The following is an 18,448-nucleotide window of genomic DNA, read 5'->3' on the forward strand; positions in this document are numbered from 1 at the left end:
CCAGAAGAACATCTGGACCTGAAGGCAGCTCAGTTATCTCAGAAGTCTGAATGCGGCTGGAGGAGCCGACGCCTCCTCTGCTCCTCAGGAGGTCAGGATTGGAACTTCTTACTCCACTTAATCCTGTAACCAAACGGGAGGCGTGTGTTTGTGCGCCTGAGTAATGAGGCGTGTCCTCGTCTCAGGTGTCCCCTGCTGTCTCAGGCTCTCCGAGGCCGTGCAGCTGCTCTCATGGGCGTGTAGGCGAGGAGAGAGAACGCCAAAGTCTGAGCCAAATCCTCATCCTGTCACTCAAACAGGAAACAAGTTCCACATCGTCCAAAGACTCAAACTCATCTCAACTCACTTTAATAACAGAAGATCATCAGGCTGTGTGACTGAATGAGGACTTCAGATGTGTGTGTGTGTGTGTGTGTGTGTGTGTGTGTGTGTGTGTGTGTGTGTGTGTGTGTGTGCACTCCAGTGTTTGACTTGTTGGCCTGGACTCGATCTGTAGTTTGGCCTTTAACATCACATTTGTCTGAATGAGATGAATCCAGGAAAATAATTGCTTTTGTTTCATGGCGGCGTCTCTGCCGGTTACACACACACACACACAAACAAGTCAACACGCTGCACTTGTGAAATGTCAGCGTTTCCATTAAAGCACGTTAACGACTGAGGTTGGCTTCCCTCCTCCTCCTGCTGCGGCGGGATGACAAGGAAACACGGAGCAGCTCAGAGACTCATTAGAGCCTCAAGTGATGAAACTCTAGCTGCTGCTTTCTGTCAAGTTCAGCTGTTACTTCTTTTACTCTGATCACATTCAAGATGATCTCCTCCTGTGGCCGGCCAATCAGATCTCACGTCCCACATGACGCCACAGAATCCACCTCAAGCCGTCGCAAAGACTTTGTTGCGATATTCGACTGTTTTTCTGAACGTGATTCTCCGATTTCAAACGGTTTAGAAGTTAAAGTGCAGAATAAAACAAATCTTTTATTCCTACAATCAATGGGCCAAATGTCCAAATGTGACCCATCTTACTGTGTAACAGACACACACACACACACACACACACACACACACACACACTGTAACCTTGTTGCTGGATGTAAAGATGTGATTGACAGAGATGAATCAGTCTAATTACCTCATAGATAAAGAGCTTATAGTCCCATGGCTGCAGTCTGAGCTGAGCCTGAACTCTGTGACTCCAGGAGAGGCAGAGTGGTAAAGCAGGCCTGTTCTGTTCTGTGAGGATCTGTTCTGGGTTTCAAGTCCTTGACATTTAGCCCTTCATCCTGCCTGGGCTAAGGGGGAGGGGGGGGGAAGGTGGGGGGAGGAGAGAGGGTCTGGCTGCCGATCAATTGGAGCAAATTGGAAATGTCACGGCCTACTCAACCTCGGCAGGGAGCCGGAGGAGCTCGCTCTCCCTGCTGAGTCGCCCTCCGACTCCTCCACCCTGACCCCCACTCTCCTCCGCCCCTCCAGATGTTTGCCTCTGCCTCTCCACCTGGACGCCTCCACCTCCGCCTCTCTGTCGAGGAAGGCTGAACATTTGCTGGCCGACGTCTCAGCTCGGCAAAGTCCAATTTGTTAAGTCTGTGTTCAGTTGAAGTCGTTTGTCTCCACGGTGATGCCGCGTGTTTCCATTACGTCTGGGCGGTGAAGCGGCCAAACAGGAACCTGCAGACGGCCAGCTGGGGGGCTTCATCCTGCACAACACGCCTCAGCTGAGAGGAGCTGTGCTGCTCTTTACACCACAACATCTCTACGTTTAGCTCAAACACCACTGAAGGTAGTTTGGCTCCATGTTCCTGTTTCCAACACAAACAAACACCTTTCTTTACTGGAGTGTGTGTTCCTCCTCCAAATCCTGCTTTGGCACCAGGAGAATTCCCGACACTTTGTGTAGGGAAGTCGTCTCAGCTGCTTGCCTGCGTTCTCGTCTCCTGTTTGATCTTTGGATGCCAGAACATGGAGGGAACCTGAGGCAGAGACGAGTCTGGGCTGAGTCCTGAGGCTGTGAGGAGCTGCAGAGATGATTTGCTGTGTTTGGACTTGATTGCAGTTTAACACAGCGTCGGGTCGCTCAAATGGACGGACTTGCTGGACGAGGTTAAGCAGGCGGCGCCGCTGAGCTTTTACGCAACATTTCCTCTCCTTTATGAGAGTTTCACACGTAATAATCATACATTAGCTTTAACTAGCGCTGGGAAAACTGAGCTGCTGATGCCCGAACCGATGCCCAGCCCCTCGCAGACGACTTCACCACGCGTCCCCCCCCTTCATCGCCCGTCCCCCCTCCATCCCCCCGGTGGCTGCATAGATCTGGAAAGAAAGTTAATGATGAAGGTAGAAGCTGAGATGGAGATGGAACCACAACCCTCCTGTTTCTGTGAGATCCAATCTCACCACTCCCACCCACCCACACACACACACACACACACACACACACACACAGAGAGCATGCACTCAGAGTGTTTGTGCTGGGCTGATTGGGTCCCTTGTGAGGGAAGGCTAAGAGTCAGGCATTAGCCACAGAGAGCCTCTTCACAGACCAAAGTTAAAATGGCTCCAGCGGCTCCACATGGCTGTTAGCTGCATTCACAGAGGAGCAGTGGAGGTAAACAGGCTGGATTTGTCCCTCTGTGCAACTTTGAAGAGGTATGTTACGCAATGAAACAGCCTGGATTGAAACATTACATCATAAGAAGCGTGTAACCCCGCCCATCAACGCGGCGCCGTGCACGCCACAATCAGGGGAACGAGACGGAACTCTGCTGCTGCTGCTGCTTATCTGGGAGAGACGCCACACACTGGGAACACCAAATGGAAACATGGACCAGAGTAGATCAAGTCTGGCTCTGGTCCAAGGTCCATTCCTCCCACACACACACACACACACACACACACACTTCATACTCCCTACAGTGTGTCTACAGGCACATGAGTGAGGGATCTTACCTATGTGCTTCCCATACATGTGGTAGAAGAAGCCCAGGCAGTAGGCCGGAGGGTTGTTGATGCCGTACGTATTCTTGGGCGCCACGTTGAAAAACGGACTCACCAGCCGCGCCTGGTCTCCTTCTTTCCTTGGTCTGGACGTCTCAATGTACATGTAGAAACCTGGAGTCAATGGACACACACACACACACACACACACATACACATTAGACGGGTGACGGGACGCTACAGACTACAGACTCCACGCTAAAGATCACCCGTCACTTCCTGTTAGCACCGACACGTACAGGATGTAATTAACGGTCGGTTCTTGGTGATGACATCATTCTGTTCCACTCGTACACAGGTAGTGTGGGACCTTATGAAGCTGCTGTGATCTCCTGTCAGGCAGCGTTCAGCCTGCTGCTATTATTAGGCCGTGAGTCAGACACACATTATCTGTCAGCGTAAACACAGAAGAAGAAGAAGAAGAAGAAGAAGAAGAAGAAGCCACCACAGCTTTGTTCACGCTCAGCTGCTTCCAGCCAAGTGGGATGGAAATGTGCACTTCCCTTTCTCCGATAACGAGGAACGATTTCTGCGAAGGACAATTGGTTTACTAATGGCCACGGCTGGAGGGGGGGAGGGAGGGGGGGAGGAGGGGAGGATCCAGATTAGACAATAGGTCACACACCCCCCCCCCACACACACACACATCCCGGACACTGGTGGACGGCGTGGAATCAAACAGCTCGGCTCGTGCCTGAGCGACGCAATCGGAAGCCAATGCAGCCAAAATCAAACAGAACGTGTCCCTCAGCCGGAGCCGGAGCTCAGAGCAGATAATCATCGCAAAGAGGAACGGGGGCTGGTAATGAAAATCTGGACATTTTGAAACCATTAGGTGATTAAAGCTGCTGCATTATTTACTGCTTCAGCTGCTGCCGCTGCCAGAATCCCATAATAGGCACTTAAGTCCTCCTGCAGATCTTCCAGCGGAGGAATCCCGACGCTTCCCAAGGTGCAACAAATCCTGCAAATCCAATTCTCTTAATTCTTTATTCATTAAGTTCTTGAATATTGAATACCTGCACATACAACCGACATACTGAATACTAAACGCTCGCACGCGTCTACGGGTTGGGTTACCATGGAAACGGCAAAAAGAGCCATTCAGTGGATAACCGAGAAAACAAATGTTCAAGGCTGCTTGTTGTGAGCTTAAGCCTGAGGCAATTTGAGACACAGGGAGAACAGCTGACATCAGGTGTTCTACTACTTTAACCCCTTATGGGAATCTGAATGGTTGTATACGACCAAAAAAAAGACTTAGAAGAAGAATCAGCTTTAAAAATATGATCCCGTAGGCCTCAACATCTACCTCAACATTCCACACACAGACATAGATACGAAGGCCGAGGTAAAGATCCGTTCAGCCAGCTCGGATGTTGTCACTCACCCTGCTTGGAGCCGCTGCGGTCGCCGCTGGGCCCGGTGTTGGGCGTGTACTTGGTGTCCCGGGTGGCAGCGCTGTGCCGCGTCCAATCGAAGTCGTCGTTCTTGTCCTGCGTGAACATGCAGATGGGCTCCTCCTCAAAGCTGCAGTGGAACTCTCCTGGTGAGCCGGAGCAGAGACAGAGCAGAGCCGGAGCAGAGCCACAGCGTTACCAAGGTGACCGCTCGCTCGCCGCCCAGCGTGAAGGTGTGTGAGTGTGTTTGGAATGTCTCCGGTAATAAAATGCAGTTTGGTTCTGTTCAGAGGAAATGCTGTACTCTCAGAACACTTAGTGAGAGTGTGTGTGTGTGTGTGTGTGCGCGTGTGTGTGTGTGCGTGTGTGTGTGTGTGTGTGTGTGTGTGAGTGTGTGTGTGCAGGCATCCGTGTGTGTGCATTAAAAGTGGCTATTAGAGGCTACAACATGACAGCCTGTGATAGACGTGTTCAATAATGGCTGGAACACACACACACACACACACACACACACACACAGTCACGCACAGAATCCATAAATAAAATGAAGCTAAACCGAATGTGTTGTTGTGATATAAGGCTCAGAAACTCTAAAGCATGTTTCTCCTTAATAATACATGTTTTGGTTCCCCACTGTTACCGGGGGGGCCCGCATGTTTCCCCTGTGGGCGGGGCCGAGGGGTCAGGTGGAGGTGAGTGACGTCAGGGAGTGTGTGAGGGTTAAATGAAGGTGTAGAAGTGTCACAGCCCTCATTTAATCCTGCTTACAAACAAAGCGGAGCGGCCTGAGGAGATCACGCGGCGCCGCGGAGCCACGCCCAGGAAGAGAGACGTGAAGAGACGCATTCACATTCAGGATGCGGGCGGGCGTCCTGATAAATATTCATTGATTTATTAAAACGTAGCTGGGAGCAGTTTGGAGTGGCGACCTTGAGAGGAGCAGGTGATGGAGGTAACACGCAGAGAGAGTGTGTGTGTGTGTGGGTGTGTGTGGGTGGACAGAGGGATGGTAGAGGGCAACAATGCTGGGGGGAAGAGAGAGAGAGAGAGAGAGAGAGAGAGAGAGAGAGAGAGAGCGAGAGAGAGAGAGAGAGAGAGAGAGTGGACGGTCTGGGTCGCAACCACTCCTGACTTCTCATTCTCCTCAGGTATGTAGATTTAAATGGAGGTCAAGCCCATGGCGTGACACACACACACACACACACACACACACACTCACAGACACGTACACCTCCATCCACTGTCAGCTACGCAACAACTACGCATTTTTGTCTGATGTGTCCGGAGGAAGAGGAAGAGGAGGACGAAAAGGAGGAGAAGGAGGAAGAGGAAGAGGAGGGGGAAGAGGATGGAAGGCGGGCCGGCTCAGATGAGGTGTGCAGGTAGCATCGGCCCCTTCAGGGATTATGATAATGATGTGGGTGATTAGGAAGCTGAGTGTGTTTGTGACTGAACTCATAAACAAACAGCAGAACACAACAGCTGAGGAAGGTGAGGAAGGCGAGCAGATGTGGAAAGTTCCTCCAATAAAACGTGCAAATGTATCAGAAACGGGACTCAACACGAGTGATTGATCCAAACTAATTTTTGGACGGGTCTTAAATATAAGTGCTTATAAATATCAATGACCTTTAAAGGAAAGTCAGGGGACTTCCAGGTTCATAAAAATATGGACCATGACCCAGACTGTCCAGTGAGTGGCGCTGTCTGTCACAGGGATATGAAAGTGTGATTGATCCAGATTCATCTCTGCATGTCTGCTTAGAAACCGATGTATTCTATGTGATGCTGACTGGCAGAATGAGTTCAGCAGAAGGAGAAACATGACGAACATGCAGATGGAGTCCTGATTCTCCCTCCAGGCTTAAGTATGAACGTATACGACACAAACACACGCATACCACACACAGAGCACAGAGCATGCACATAGAGCCGACCCATACATCCATCAACCAGCAGCTCTATATCATCATGTTCAGTCAGAAGGTCCTGGGATCAGAACCTGAGCCCGACACAAATCCACAGAGCGATGAATGAGCTTGTTCTGCCTTGGTGGAGGTTTGAGACAGTAGGGTCGGGCTCTAGATCCACATGCATGAAGCTCAGCAGAGATGTCAGCCTCTCAACATGTCACATGGCCTCACACTCAGGCTCTGCAGTGTGACATGTGGAAGGAGTGAAGTTCTCCCAGACGGGGCTGAGTCAGGAGCAGGTACTTACTCAGGTGAGGGTTGATGGGAGCTGAAAGACAGAAAGGCCAGGGACAGTCGTTAGTGCATCACATAAACAAACACTCCTTAAAGCACCGGGGGCTCCAACGCTCAAGACCTGTTCTCCATCTGACCCAGAGAGCCAGAGGAGCTCAGTACTGAAGTAAGCTCTGCACTGCATTGCATCACTTTGGACTTCTCTCTCTCTCTTTATCCAGTGGCTGTATTCACTTTTATTCAGTTTAATCTGCTGTAGATTAATACTTAATTCTGCAGGTTGCTATGTAAAGATATTTTAGGGCTAAGTTGGTAAAACAAGAGCGCCAGAGGAGAAAGAGGAGGAAGAGGAGGAAGAGGAGGCTTTGCTGCGTTCAACAAGAGCCTCAACTCACAAATATGCACAGAAATTCACACAAAACCAGGAATGAAGTAGAAGATTACAATTTGCTTCATCAAGTCTGACAGAGAGGAGGAGCTTCACTTCTTCATCTTTACAGAGTCACAGAATCTATAGAACACAAGATGTTACAGGTGATTATGTGTCAAAGTGCAGTGAAGACTGATCCTGATCCTCCTGGTGTGTAAACACATAAACACATGTGTGTAACTCCACTGTGTGACCCTGTGGCTCTCACAGGGGTCCAGCAGATCAAACCCCCCTGTGCATCTCTGCCCACTCCTCTGTCTCACAGGCGGCTGAGTGCTTCTTCCCTCAGCATCAAGCACAACAAAGTAATAACACTTAACCTCCCGTCCCGCCGTTACAGATTGTTTAGGTGCAGCGCTAATAAAAGCACGAGTATAAAGTGCTGCTGCGGCGCTCGGACATTTTGCTCCACTGTGTTTTAATATCACAGAATAAAATGAAAGAGGCTCGTGGGAGGTTTGGAAATATTGTTCGGCGATATTAAAATACGATGCAAGCATACGAGAGCGAGCGAGCCGAGGAGCCAACGCCGCCTCGCTCCATCTCTAATGCTCACACACACATAATCAACTTACAGCATCACAGGCAGCACCCAGCCCACACACACACACACACACACACACGGCGCTCTGTTATTAAATGTTAAAGACGGAGGGATTAGCAGGTCCAGCCTGAGCACATTAATAAGCTTATAGTGCATCTGCTCATCGTTTAGTGACATCACCGATGCTCCGCTCCAAGGTGACCTCCAACACTGAAACGCTGCGGCTTTAGAGTCACGTCCAAACCGGGTCAGAGAGGGACAGAGAGCGGGTGGAGATCCAGGAAGAGATACAGGGTCAGGGTCAAAGGTCAAATGAGACAACTTTCTGATTTGTAACTAAACGTCTCAATGAGGGTTTGAGTGTTTCTGGTTCATGGTTCAAAGCCCAAATATCACCAGAAACGCTACAGAGCTCAAAAACGACGTCAGGGACCTAGCGTCCGAAGAAGCTTCTGAAGGACCCAAACCTCTGTTTGCTGGCTGCTCCTCAATCAGAGCTTTGCCTCTTTGCCTCTTTGTCTCAACCTCAACCCATTCCAGCGTTAAAGGAAGTAAATTTCTCCCTGGAGCGCCGGTGAGTTGAGTCCATTTAAAGTCGGGGAGCTGATTCTGCATTCCGCCCACCCGACGCCGGCTCAATGCTTCCCTCATTGATAATTTAAGAGTCTACGGCCGCCGCGAACACAGAAAGGTCAAGGGTATGGCGGCGCGTGGCGATGGGAGCCCGTTAGCTGGCACTTCACTTTTTGCAGAGTAAATACCATTTAACCTGTCAAGAAGATGCATGGGCATTTTCATGATCGATTCCTGAAGGGCTGAATAGACGCCATGCATCAAGTTTACCACAAAGCCACGTTGCCCTGTGATTTATGAAACCTCGCCCGTTGGTGGAGGGGGATTGATTTTAATCCACCCAATTAAAGCAAGTAATAACAAATCATTCCGACAATGGAAAACATGTACCCAGGCCCCGGGAAGTATTGAGGGGAACGTTTGGAAACGCTCCGACTCCTTCAGGACGTAGTGATCTCTGTTTACTGCAGCGTGGGGACGGAGAAGGGAGGTCTGACTCATTTAGAGTATGGAGAACATAGAGAGAGGGGGGGGGGGGGGGGGAGGGAGGGAGGGAGGGAGAGAGAGAGAGATAGAAAGAGAGAGAGAGAGAGGGAGGGACAGAGAGGGAGAGAGAGAGAGAGAGGGAGAGAGAGAGAGAGGGAGGGAGAGAGAGGGAGAGAGAGAGAGATGCTGTGCATGGCGTCGCATCAAAGCCTCTTTAATGTCGGTGATGGCAAAAATGGTGAAAACCCGACGTTCAATGGAAACCTGGACAGCAAGAAGCAATGAAAGCTTCTGCAGAGGAGGAGGAGGAAGAGGAGGAAGAGGAGGAGGCTTTAAATGACGTCTCCTGGCCCCGGGCCTGTAGAGCCCATGCTGAGTTCTCTGACTAAACTCCCCCACCCACACAGACACACACACACACTTCCTGCTGTCCCCTCTTGCCGTCTCCCTTCTTCCTCCCTCCTCTTCTTTGTGCTCAGGTTATGAAAATGCGTTGTGATGTTTCTTCACCTGCAGCTCTCCTGCACTGACTCATTGTGCCTCAGTCCAGATGAGTGTGTCTGCCCCCCCCCTCACACACACACACAGGGAGGAAATCAAGCTGAGCACAGAGCAGGCCCACAGGCTGCTTCACACACACACACACACACACACACACACACACACCTCTCTCTCTCCATAACTAAGACAACAACCGTCTCTGAAGTTCTTCTTCAGGCGTCGGTTGCCTTCCTCCTCCTCACCAGCAGGTGGTGACAAAGCACCAAAAGCCGATTCGCTGACGACCGCGGTAAGCGCTAACGTGATTATGGTGTAACAAACCCCTGCACAGGGCGAGGAGGGCGGGCAGGACGATCCTTCATCGCCTTGTCGAGGTTTATTCCACCCTGGAATCCAGAAGAAACTCCCCCCCGTCTGAATCTTCACTTATTCCTACACTTTTCCTCCAATAACGTTTGCTCCGCTCTGTAGATCTCACCCGTCACCTCGCAGACTGAAGCGCTGGGCGTTTCCAGACGAGTCAAAGTGTTTCTATACTTCTGTCACAATGAGGTTCACCCGTCTGACAGGTCGACGCTCCTTTCATGAGTCTAACAGCCTGGTGTTTAAATACCTTTAAGTAAACAGGAAGGAATGCAGTCGGAGCCAAAGGCCTCTTAGACACCCGGCGCTAAATCCCTTAATGAAAGCACAGAATGGGTTAGAATACGGCGGCGACCTTTCCTCTCCGGCTGAGAAGCCTCAAACAAAGACCAGCGGCCAAATGTGGTTTTAACAAAATGATTAAACGATGATTCATCTGCATGAAGCCGGTGAGCGTGACCTCGTGACGCCTCGCTCCCTCCCTCGCTCCCTGGCTCCCTCCCTCGCTCCCTCTCTCCTCTCCACCCTGAGGACATAAACTTCTGCTCGGCGCTTTGAGTGCCTCCATCCAAATTGCCTGATTTTGATTGAGAGGCAAAATGAGCTCATTGACCGCTAAAGGACGGTGGCCCACAGAGGCCATTTCAGATACAAACACTGACTTCATCTTGGCAGAATTCCCTGCCCACCGGTCCGCCGCCGTGTTTCCAGACAATCTGATGGCTGCAGCCCGAGAGCCCGAGAGCCGAGCGCCCGGCTTCTTCTAAGTGACCTCCTAAAATCCACGCTCTCCAAGATTCCCATCCATCATGTTTAGGGGGTCTGGGTGGTTGCCATGACGGCGTGAGAGCGGCCCCGACGTCGCCCCCGGCAGCTGAAAGTCAGAATAATCACAGCGTGGCCAAATGTAATCCAGCAATTTTTCCTCTCACGTCTCCCTGACAGCAATAACAGCGGCGTGATCGCAGCTCTGTGTCCTTCATTCAGATTGCCGCTCGCTCTCTGAGGATGCCGGCGTTCCGCGCTGCTTGTGCAATCACACAAGGTGTCAAAGACGCAAACACAGACAAACCCACACGGCTACACACACACACACACACACGCTGGTGTCATAGACGCGTCCCTGCATCAGTGGGCGCGTGACACGTGTGTGTGAGCGGAGTCTCGCTGGATTCACGCACGGCTGAGCTTTGCGGCGGTGTAAATGGGAAGCGGTGACAAGAACGGCGAGAGCTCGACGGCTGGAAATGCAATAAAAAGCCAGAGATGATCACAACGTGTGATGAAACGTAATTAACAGGTAAATATGAAAGAAACACAGGAACGTCAAACACTGAACAGCCTGATTATGAGTGTGTGCTGTGACAGGACAGCATGTTGGAGCTGCTCTCCTCTCTGATTGGACGCTCATGGGTCCATGTTGTTGTCTCTTCCTGTCTCTTCTTCACTGCAGAGGAGCTTTAGAGGCTCTGACTCGTCTTCATGGATCCATAAGGGTCCGTCTATGACCTGGACATCATTACGCTTTGAGAGATCGATGAGCTGAGCAGACATGATGGATATGGATGAAGACTTTAACGGGCCTGGATTGATTCCCAGCTGCATAAACTTGGTCCGATCCTCAGGATAAACACTCTGACTGATGCTGATTTCAATCATATGATGGTTTTACGCCAACATTTGAAAAGAAATCAGTCCTTTGCCTTAATTGCAGTATAATCAAAGTTCTAACTACGCGTGTAAATGTACTGATTGTGTTCCCTGACAAAGAAGAAGAAGAAGAAGACGAGGAGCCTCAGAGTGAACCGCAGCCGGCTGATAACACGTCGCTCTGCTGCAGCTGCATCTAATGGAATCATTTGCGATGGATTGTGGCGTCGGAGGCGTATGAAGAGCGAGCGGCACTTTTACAGGTTTACTGTGCCGCTCTGCGCTGACAGGAAGCCTCGCCGTTAACTCCTCCGCCGCGGCGCAGGAAGCCGGGGAGACGGCGGCGCCGGCGGTGGCGTTATGAGGAACACCAAACAGATGCTGATGTTGTCACTGCAGCAGAATTGAAGGGAGCGTTTTTGGGGAGTTCAGTGACACAGCCATCTTTCATCCCACAGCTGGGGACAGCATAACTACTTTTGTGTTTCCCTGCCAACTCGCTGCAAAGCTGCAACCGTCAGGCTTTATGTGAGACGGCGTGATTGCTGGGCCTGCTGTGGGGAGACGAAGAGGCCGCCTCCTCTTCCTCACAATAACAGCGGCGCTCGGAGACGTTTTCTAAACAGACGCAGTGGGACGCGCTCAGAGTTTAGAGACGCTCGGCGCTCGTCCTCACCTGAGGACGTCTCAGGTGAGTTATGTGAGGGGGCGGAGCCTGACTCCGCACTTCTTTGGCATTAAACGGCTGCTTAATGTGGAGAGCGTCGCTGTTAAATGTGACCGCAGTGACGAGTTTATGCTCTGATTCCAGTTTTACTTTCCTAATTTATAGTTTATATTGCTCTCCTCCTGATTCTGTAGCTGTCAGGAGTATATTCTCTTTATGTCTGTTATTAAGACGTGTTATGCTTTATACTCCGCCTCTAATGTCACTGAGCTCTCATCAAACTACTGTCATGTGTCCGCACACACACACCTGATCAGTCAACAGCTCTTAAATAAGCCGAGAGAATGATTGATTACATGCAGGCTTTGATCAGTACGATTGATCACTACAAGATATAAGAGATCCAAAGATTTTAGACAGAGCAGCAGCACACACACACACACACACACACACACACACACACACACACAGACACACACACTCTTTGTCGGTGAGGCGATAATGGAGATGAACCCGCTGTGAGCTTCACATGTCAGTCACTGTGTCTCAGATTGAGCGCAGACCTGCAGCAGGCCGCCGTGTCGTGCGTGGGAGAGCAGGGCCGACCAAGAGTGATAATTAGCCCGGCCTCTGGTTGGGCAGAAGGTTCACACGTCAGCGTCGGTGCCCCCCCCCCCCCCCCCCCCCCCCCCCCCTCTCTTTCCTTCAGCCGTACTCTGCTGCCTCCTTCTCGCTCCTCTGTTGTAATTACGCTCAGCTGTCTTAAACGCAGCGCCGGCCGGCTCCAGTTTGACGCAGCCCCGATTCAAATCAACGAAACGCTCCAGATGCACCAGCAGAGGCGAGCGTGTGTGTGTGTGAGTGTGTGTGAGTCTTCCTGTAAGCCCTCTCTCTCCCTTTCTCTTCCCTTCAGCCATGATGAGCTGCGGTAAAACTGAATAATTCACCGCCGCAGCCTCGCAGCCTAGGAGGAAGTGCAGCAGTCATGGATCCACAGCCAAACAGTCGGAGAGTTTGGATCTGAAAAATGCACATTTCAAGTAGCTGTGCATCTGTCGGGCGCCGCGTCTGGAGCCGGGAACGCGGCGGGAAAAGCATCTTGCTGCGTCCCAGCCAGCTCGCCGTTCCCTGTAGACGGATGAGTTCACCTCCATCCGGCTGCTGTTTCATTGTGTGTGTGTGTGTGTGTGTGTGCTGTGTTTGGATGTATTCTCAGCGGCCTCACCAAGCTGGCGCGCCATCACAAGCAATGATGTCCTTCTGCCAGATCAACAGATATAAAATATGTGGCTGCTTAATTCACAACAGACACGCAGCAAATGAATCAACACGCCGGCGTCAACAGAGTTATTATGAGCACATTTGTTGTTTTAATAAGAGCGGACACAGAGCGGCCATGTTGAGCCAAAGAGGTTTCAAAGCTCTGGTGCCGGGTCACACCAGGCCAGGGGCCGGTCTGCACGTCAGGGGTTCAGTGTCCTGCTCAACAGCACTTCAACAGGAATCAAACCAGGAACCAGGTGTGTGTGTGTGTGTGTGTGTGTGTCTGATTCTGCCTCTGCTGGTCTATTGTTGTTGTTGTTGTTGCTTTATTATTATTATTATGAAAACAAACTAAAAGCTCTGTGACTCGTCGCCGAGCAGCCCGGTGACTCGTCTGACTCATGTGATGTTATGATGTCATGATATCCTCCCACTCACAGCTGTGCCGAGCCTGACGGACATGACTGGAGCAGTGAAGGTCAAGAGGAAGAGATGATGATGATGATGATGATGATTGGTGATGATGATGATGATGATGAGTCAATTGATCAGCTTTCATTCATCTAAACCACGCAGTCTACAAATGATTTCCCTCAGTTCCCTCACTTTCTCCCGTCCTTCCTCATTCACACCATATGCGTCACATCATCATCCTCAGCGTGAACCTTTGAGATCCACGCCTCGTCCTCAGTGTGTCAGACCGTCAGCTGGTCTATCCGATCAGCTGAAGGCTAACAGCTGCAGACTCACAGCCTCCACCTGTTCAACCGCAGAAGACTGATCACCGCGATCAATCACGTCACAAATGGGTCCAGATTGTTAAACAAAGAAAGAACAGCGCTCGCTTTCACTCTCACTCTCCTCTTTTCTGTTCCCCCTGACACTCAGACGGCAGCACTCACCGCTGTAGGTGACGATGCGGATGGTGGGGTCGCCCTCGCCGAAGCGCGTGATGGGCGTCAGACGGACCTCGTAGGACTCGGGTTTGATGAGCTCGGTCAGGTTGTGGGTCATGAGCTCGCTTTTGTTGATGTATCCGTCCACGGGGATCTCCTGCTCCCACCAGCGCTGCAGCCCCATCTGAGGAGGAACCAGGAGGAACCACAGTTAGCATCTCAACAGCTACAACACCATTAGTTCATGCGTCACACCGTTGTTTTGGTGTCTTTTTGCAGATTTTTACCTTCTGAACATTGAATTTCTCATAATCTCAGGCCTCAAAGATCACAAACACACATAAACACATAAATATCAAACATATTCAACCTTCTAAAGTCATGGCAGAGTGAGACCTCGGTCACCAGGGGCCCCATAGCAAACCTGTTAGGAGTTTGTGGACGTTTTTAAGCCACAAAGTTCTTTATGAAGGAGCCGCACTGAGGCTGTGGCTCCTACGCACACTGGGCCTTTATGGGTTAATGCTTCACTCACTCAGGGAGTTCCAGCGTAAGGCCACAGAACTACGGGTGAATCGTGGCGTACTTGGCAGTGATTTGTTTGAGTAAATTCCCTCCTAAATCCTCTTGTAGACACGTCGGCATGGAGACGTCGGGTGTGTGATCACAGCACATCGGCATTCTGTTCCGCTCGCCATCACTGACGGTTGTTCTCCTTTCATCTGCCTTTCATCTCATCCGGAGACATTTGTAGGATCTGCAAACCTAAACGCTGCGTGATGAAGACGCCTGTTCTCTTTGTAAAGTGCTGACAGCAGCTGCTAGTTAGCCGCCGCGTTTACCTTCACCTGCACAGGGATTCAAACATCTTCAAATATTCACCGACATAAAATCCCTGATTCACTCTCCGCCCGGCTTTCATTGCATTACACCGCCGCCGTGCGAGCGCCGTCAAGACGTCGACTCAGCGCTTTGCACGGGACTTTCATCGTGCTGTCGAATGCCATCGCACGGAATTGCTTCATTCCCGCCGCGTGTTTTGGAAATCAATGTAACAAAACAGCGGTTTAAGTTGCTGCGTTTCGCTCGGGGCCATGAGAGGAGGAAGAAGAGGAGCTGAGCTTTATCCTGCAGAATCTGCTTAAAGAGAGGAAAGACACGGAAGAGACGGCGGGAAACAACTTCTGCATCACAATTACAGGCTGTATGGAGAGAGAGAGGGGGGGAGAGAGAGAGAGAGAGGGAGAGAGAGGGAGAGAGAGAGGGACTAAGGCAGAGAGAGGGATGGAGAGAGAGAGAGACTAGGGCAGAGAGAGAGAAAGAGGGAGAGAGAGAGGCACTAAGGCAGAGAGAGAGAGGGGGGGAGAGAGGCTTAGGCAGAGAGAGAGAGACTAAGGGAGAGAGAGTGAGCGAGGGAGGGAGGGAGAAAAAAGGGGAGACTCAGGCAGAGAGAGGGAGAGACTAAGGGAGGGAGAGAGAGAGAGAAAGGCTTAGCCAGAGACAGAGAGAAAGAGAGAGAGAGAGAGAGAGAGAGAGAGAGAGACTACTGTAAGGCAGAGAGAGAGAGAGAGAGGGAGAAAGGGGAAGACTGAGGTAGAGAGAGAGAGAGAGAGAGAGAGAGAAAGAGAGAGAGAGTGAGAGAGAGAGAGAGTGAGAGAGAAAGAGAGAGAGAGCGACAGAGAGAGACCAAGGCAGAGAGAGAGAGACAGGAAGTGCGTTAGTGGCACAGACAGAGTGAGGAAACGTGTGATAGCAGTAAATCAGGCTCAGCATCCAGCCTGTGAGAGGAGAGTACTAATTAAGTCATTACTTAGAGCCCGGATGAGCCTCAATTACGAGGCTCCAGTTGTCGTCACCGTTAATTTGCAGGTAAATAAAGCGTTTGTGTTGTGTAATTGTCGCCGCCTCGCTCGTTCCCCTCAAACCTTCACTTACTCTCAGGGACAAAGGACATAAATAACAAAGCGCTCGCCCCGGGGCAGGAAGTAGCAGAAGGTGTTTACATCCGCCGCTGTGACCCCGGCGCTCCCCAAGGTCATCAGATCGCCTCCAACCACATCCACACCCAACGCACCTGTGTGTGTGTGTGTCTGTGTGTGTGTGTGTGTCCGACACGGCTGATCAGATTAGCTCGATGTGTTTGCAATAGGGGGGAAACTTGTCCTCATCAGAAATTCTGATCCTGATCCAGATCCAGGTCTAGCTCCGGGGTCCAGGACTTTCCTTTCCTTCGCCGTCATCGGGTTGTGAGATTTTCGCCATTTTGCTCTCCGTCCCTTTCCAGCCCCGACACACCAGCTCCGCCTTCTCGCTTGAAGGTGGCGACCTTGGCGGCGGCACGGTCACTAGGCGCCCACATAGCAACGGCGGCGGGACCCATTTGTCTCAGCAGACGCTTGTAATTAGTCAGAAATTCATTTAAAATTAATGGACTGTGTGGAATGAATGATTTCACACGGCGGTAAGCGTCCATATCCAACAGCAGCATCGCCCTGTAGGGGTTAATAAACTACCACGCCCCACAGCCCCACTGACCCTTGACCCCGTGACCTTCAGACTTAAACAACGTAGTTCCCTTTGGAGCTCAGGTTGGTGTTATGAGAACAAAGAAACGACTGAAATATGTGTGTGTGTGTGTGTGTGTGTGTGTGTCCTATGCTAATTTGCTGCAGCAGATTTAGGCGTGTTTGGGGACGGCACGTCTGTGTAATCGGCCACAAAACCAGCATCCGCAAATTCCCCAAATTGTTTTTACACTGCAGTTACACTCCAAATAAAGTCAAATGGTGTGTGTGTGTGTGTGTGTGTGTGTCGGGGCAGATGGAGAACACGTCCTCAACTTCTAAACGAACCGACGCTGGCACAGATCTCCATATTCTCCACGCCGCAGCAGAGAGACGCTCAGACGTGCGTTAAAGACGGTGAACCTGTCAGACGAGCCGAGTCCTGCCTCGTCTTTATTGGCTTAGGGGATTTGCACCTTTTGTTTTGATTTCCATTAATGCTCAGCGAATCCCCGCGTCTGCGCTCAATTAAAGCAACTGTTTACATCCCATTACCTTTCATGCTGCACAGAGGCAGGGCGCCATATTGATTTCATTTCATTTGATTGCAGGCAGCAGTTCGCAGAGTTTTTATGGCAACTTTAAAAACAGCGGGACTGATCAAAGCCGTAGCGGGAGCCAACAGAAAGGCAGGAATCATCAAAGTGCCGGTGCGGCGGTGGCGGTGGGGGTGGCGGCGGCGGCGGCGGTGGCGGCAGACGAGTGCTTTCTGTAGATTGCGTGCGTGTAATTAGCATGACTTCCACTGATGTGCTCGCCTCCGACCGCAAACTCTGACTTGACAGATCAATTGAGAGAGCGAGAGAGAGAGAGAGAGAGAGAGGCGGCAGAGGAAGAGGGGGCGGATGATGAGAGAGAAGCTGCGTGGAGATGGCACCGTGTGGGCCCGGGGCGGTGCGAGCAGCCGCGGCGCCCGGGAGCGTAAGCAGGGCAGATATTGTCTTCCTGTGGCACCTCTGACAGCAGCTGATGTGTGTTTTGTGATTCTCGCCCCTCTCTGCCTTTCAGCCGCGCCGGACAACAGCACAAAGCAATCCATTACAGAGGCGTGAAGCCGACCCGCTCGCCGTATTAATTCAGACGCAGTGAGAGAAAATGATAATAATTCTCGGGGAGCCGCGGGGGAGCGAGGTGCTGCCGGCTCTATAAATAGAGCGGCGTGCAGGAGTCCACGTGCAGGAGCCGCTCTTCACTGCAGCTCTGTGAGGTGCTTCTGCATTCATTTATTTACAAAAGCTGCCTCGCCTCCTACTTGCTCGCTCGCTCTCTCTCTTCTTCTCTCTCTCTTCTTCTCTGCTTGCCGTCTTCACTCCAAAACAAATTAAAATCTCAAATCTGTCATCGACTGAAACACAGTCTGCTTGTTTTCTTTCACATCGACCAAATTCAGATGTAAACGGGCAGCGTTCCCATTAGAGCGACACGACGACAAGGGATCTGAACCAGGTCAGAGACTGGAAGGGTTCCATGAACTTCACCTATGACCTTTGACCCTGAGGCCTCTGCATGTTGGCGTGGATCTCTACAGTAAGAGAAAGCACCGACATCTTCCCTTTCCCTAAACCAAACAAATAAACAAACCTCCGTCTCACTTCGTCGGGGAACAAGGAAATGAAACGACACAGAAGCAAATTAGAATCACTGAAGGAAGAGAGAGATAAACTCTGTGAGTGTGAAGTAAATACTGTAAATATTCTCTTTCATTAAAGACAGAGGAAGACGGAGGAAGGAAGGAAACAACGGTCACACATCCATCCTCTGGAGATTCCAGAGCAAGAAGGTAAGAAATGAATGTTCCCAAACACGAGATAGACTGAGACTGCTCCTCTGAGTAAACCCAGGAAGAGCAGAGAGGAATGTTAATGTGAGTCCTGATCTACAGAGCGAGGGAGGGAGGGAGGGAGGGA

General features: G+C 51.0%; 1 protein-coding gene across 1 annotated transcript in view; it reads right to left on the reverse strand.

Moving 5' to 3' along the window:
• Positions 1-18,448, reverse strand: part of LOC143013945 (MAM domain-containing glycosylphosphatidylinositol anchor protein 2-like) — a 119,611-nt gene that overhangs the window by 4,493 nt on the left and 96,670 nt on the right. The window contains exons 12-15 of the mRNA XM_076167676.1: positions 13,984-14,161; positions 6,618-6,638; positions 4,388-4,543; positions 2,950-3,111 (exon numbers count right to left, since the gene is read on the reverse strand). Of these exons, the coding sequence (XP_076023791.1) occupies positions 2,950-3,111; positions 4,388-4,543; positions 6,618-6,638; positions 13,984-14,161 (517 nt within the window). The remainder of the gene's footprint in view (positions 1-2,949; positions 3,112-4,387; positions 4,544-6,617; positions 6,639-13,983; positions 14,162-18,448) is intronic.

Source organism: Genypterus blacodes, unplaced genomic scaffold (assembly GCF_046128005.1).
Source record: "Genypterus blacodes isolate CSIRO-AG114 ecotype Tasmania unplaced genomic scaffold, CSIRO-AGI_Gbla_v1 ptg000169l_1, whole genome shotgun sequence".
NCBI lineage: Eukaryota > Metazoa > Chordata > Actinopteri > Ophidiiformes > Ophidiidae > Genypterus > Genypterus blacodes.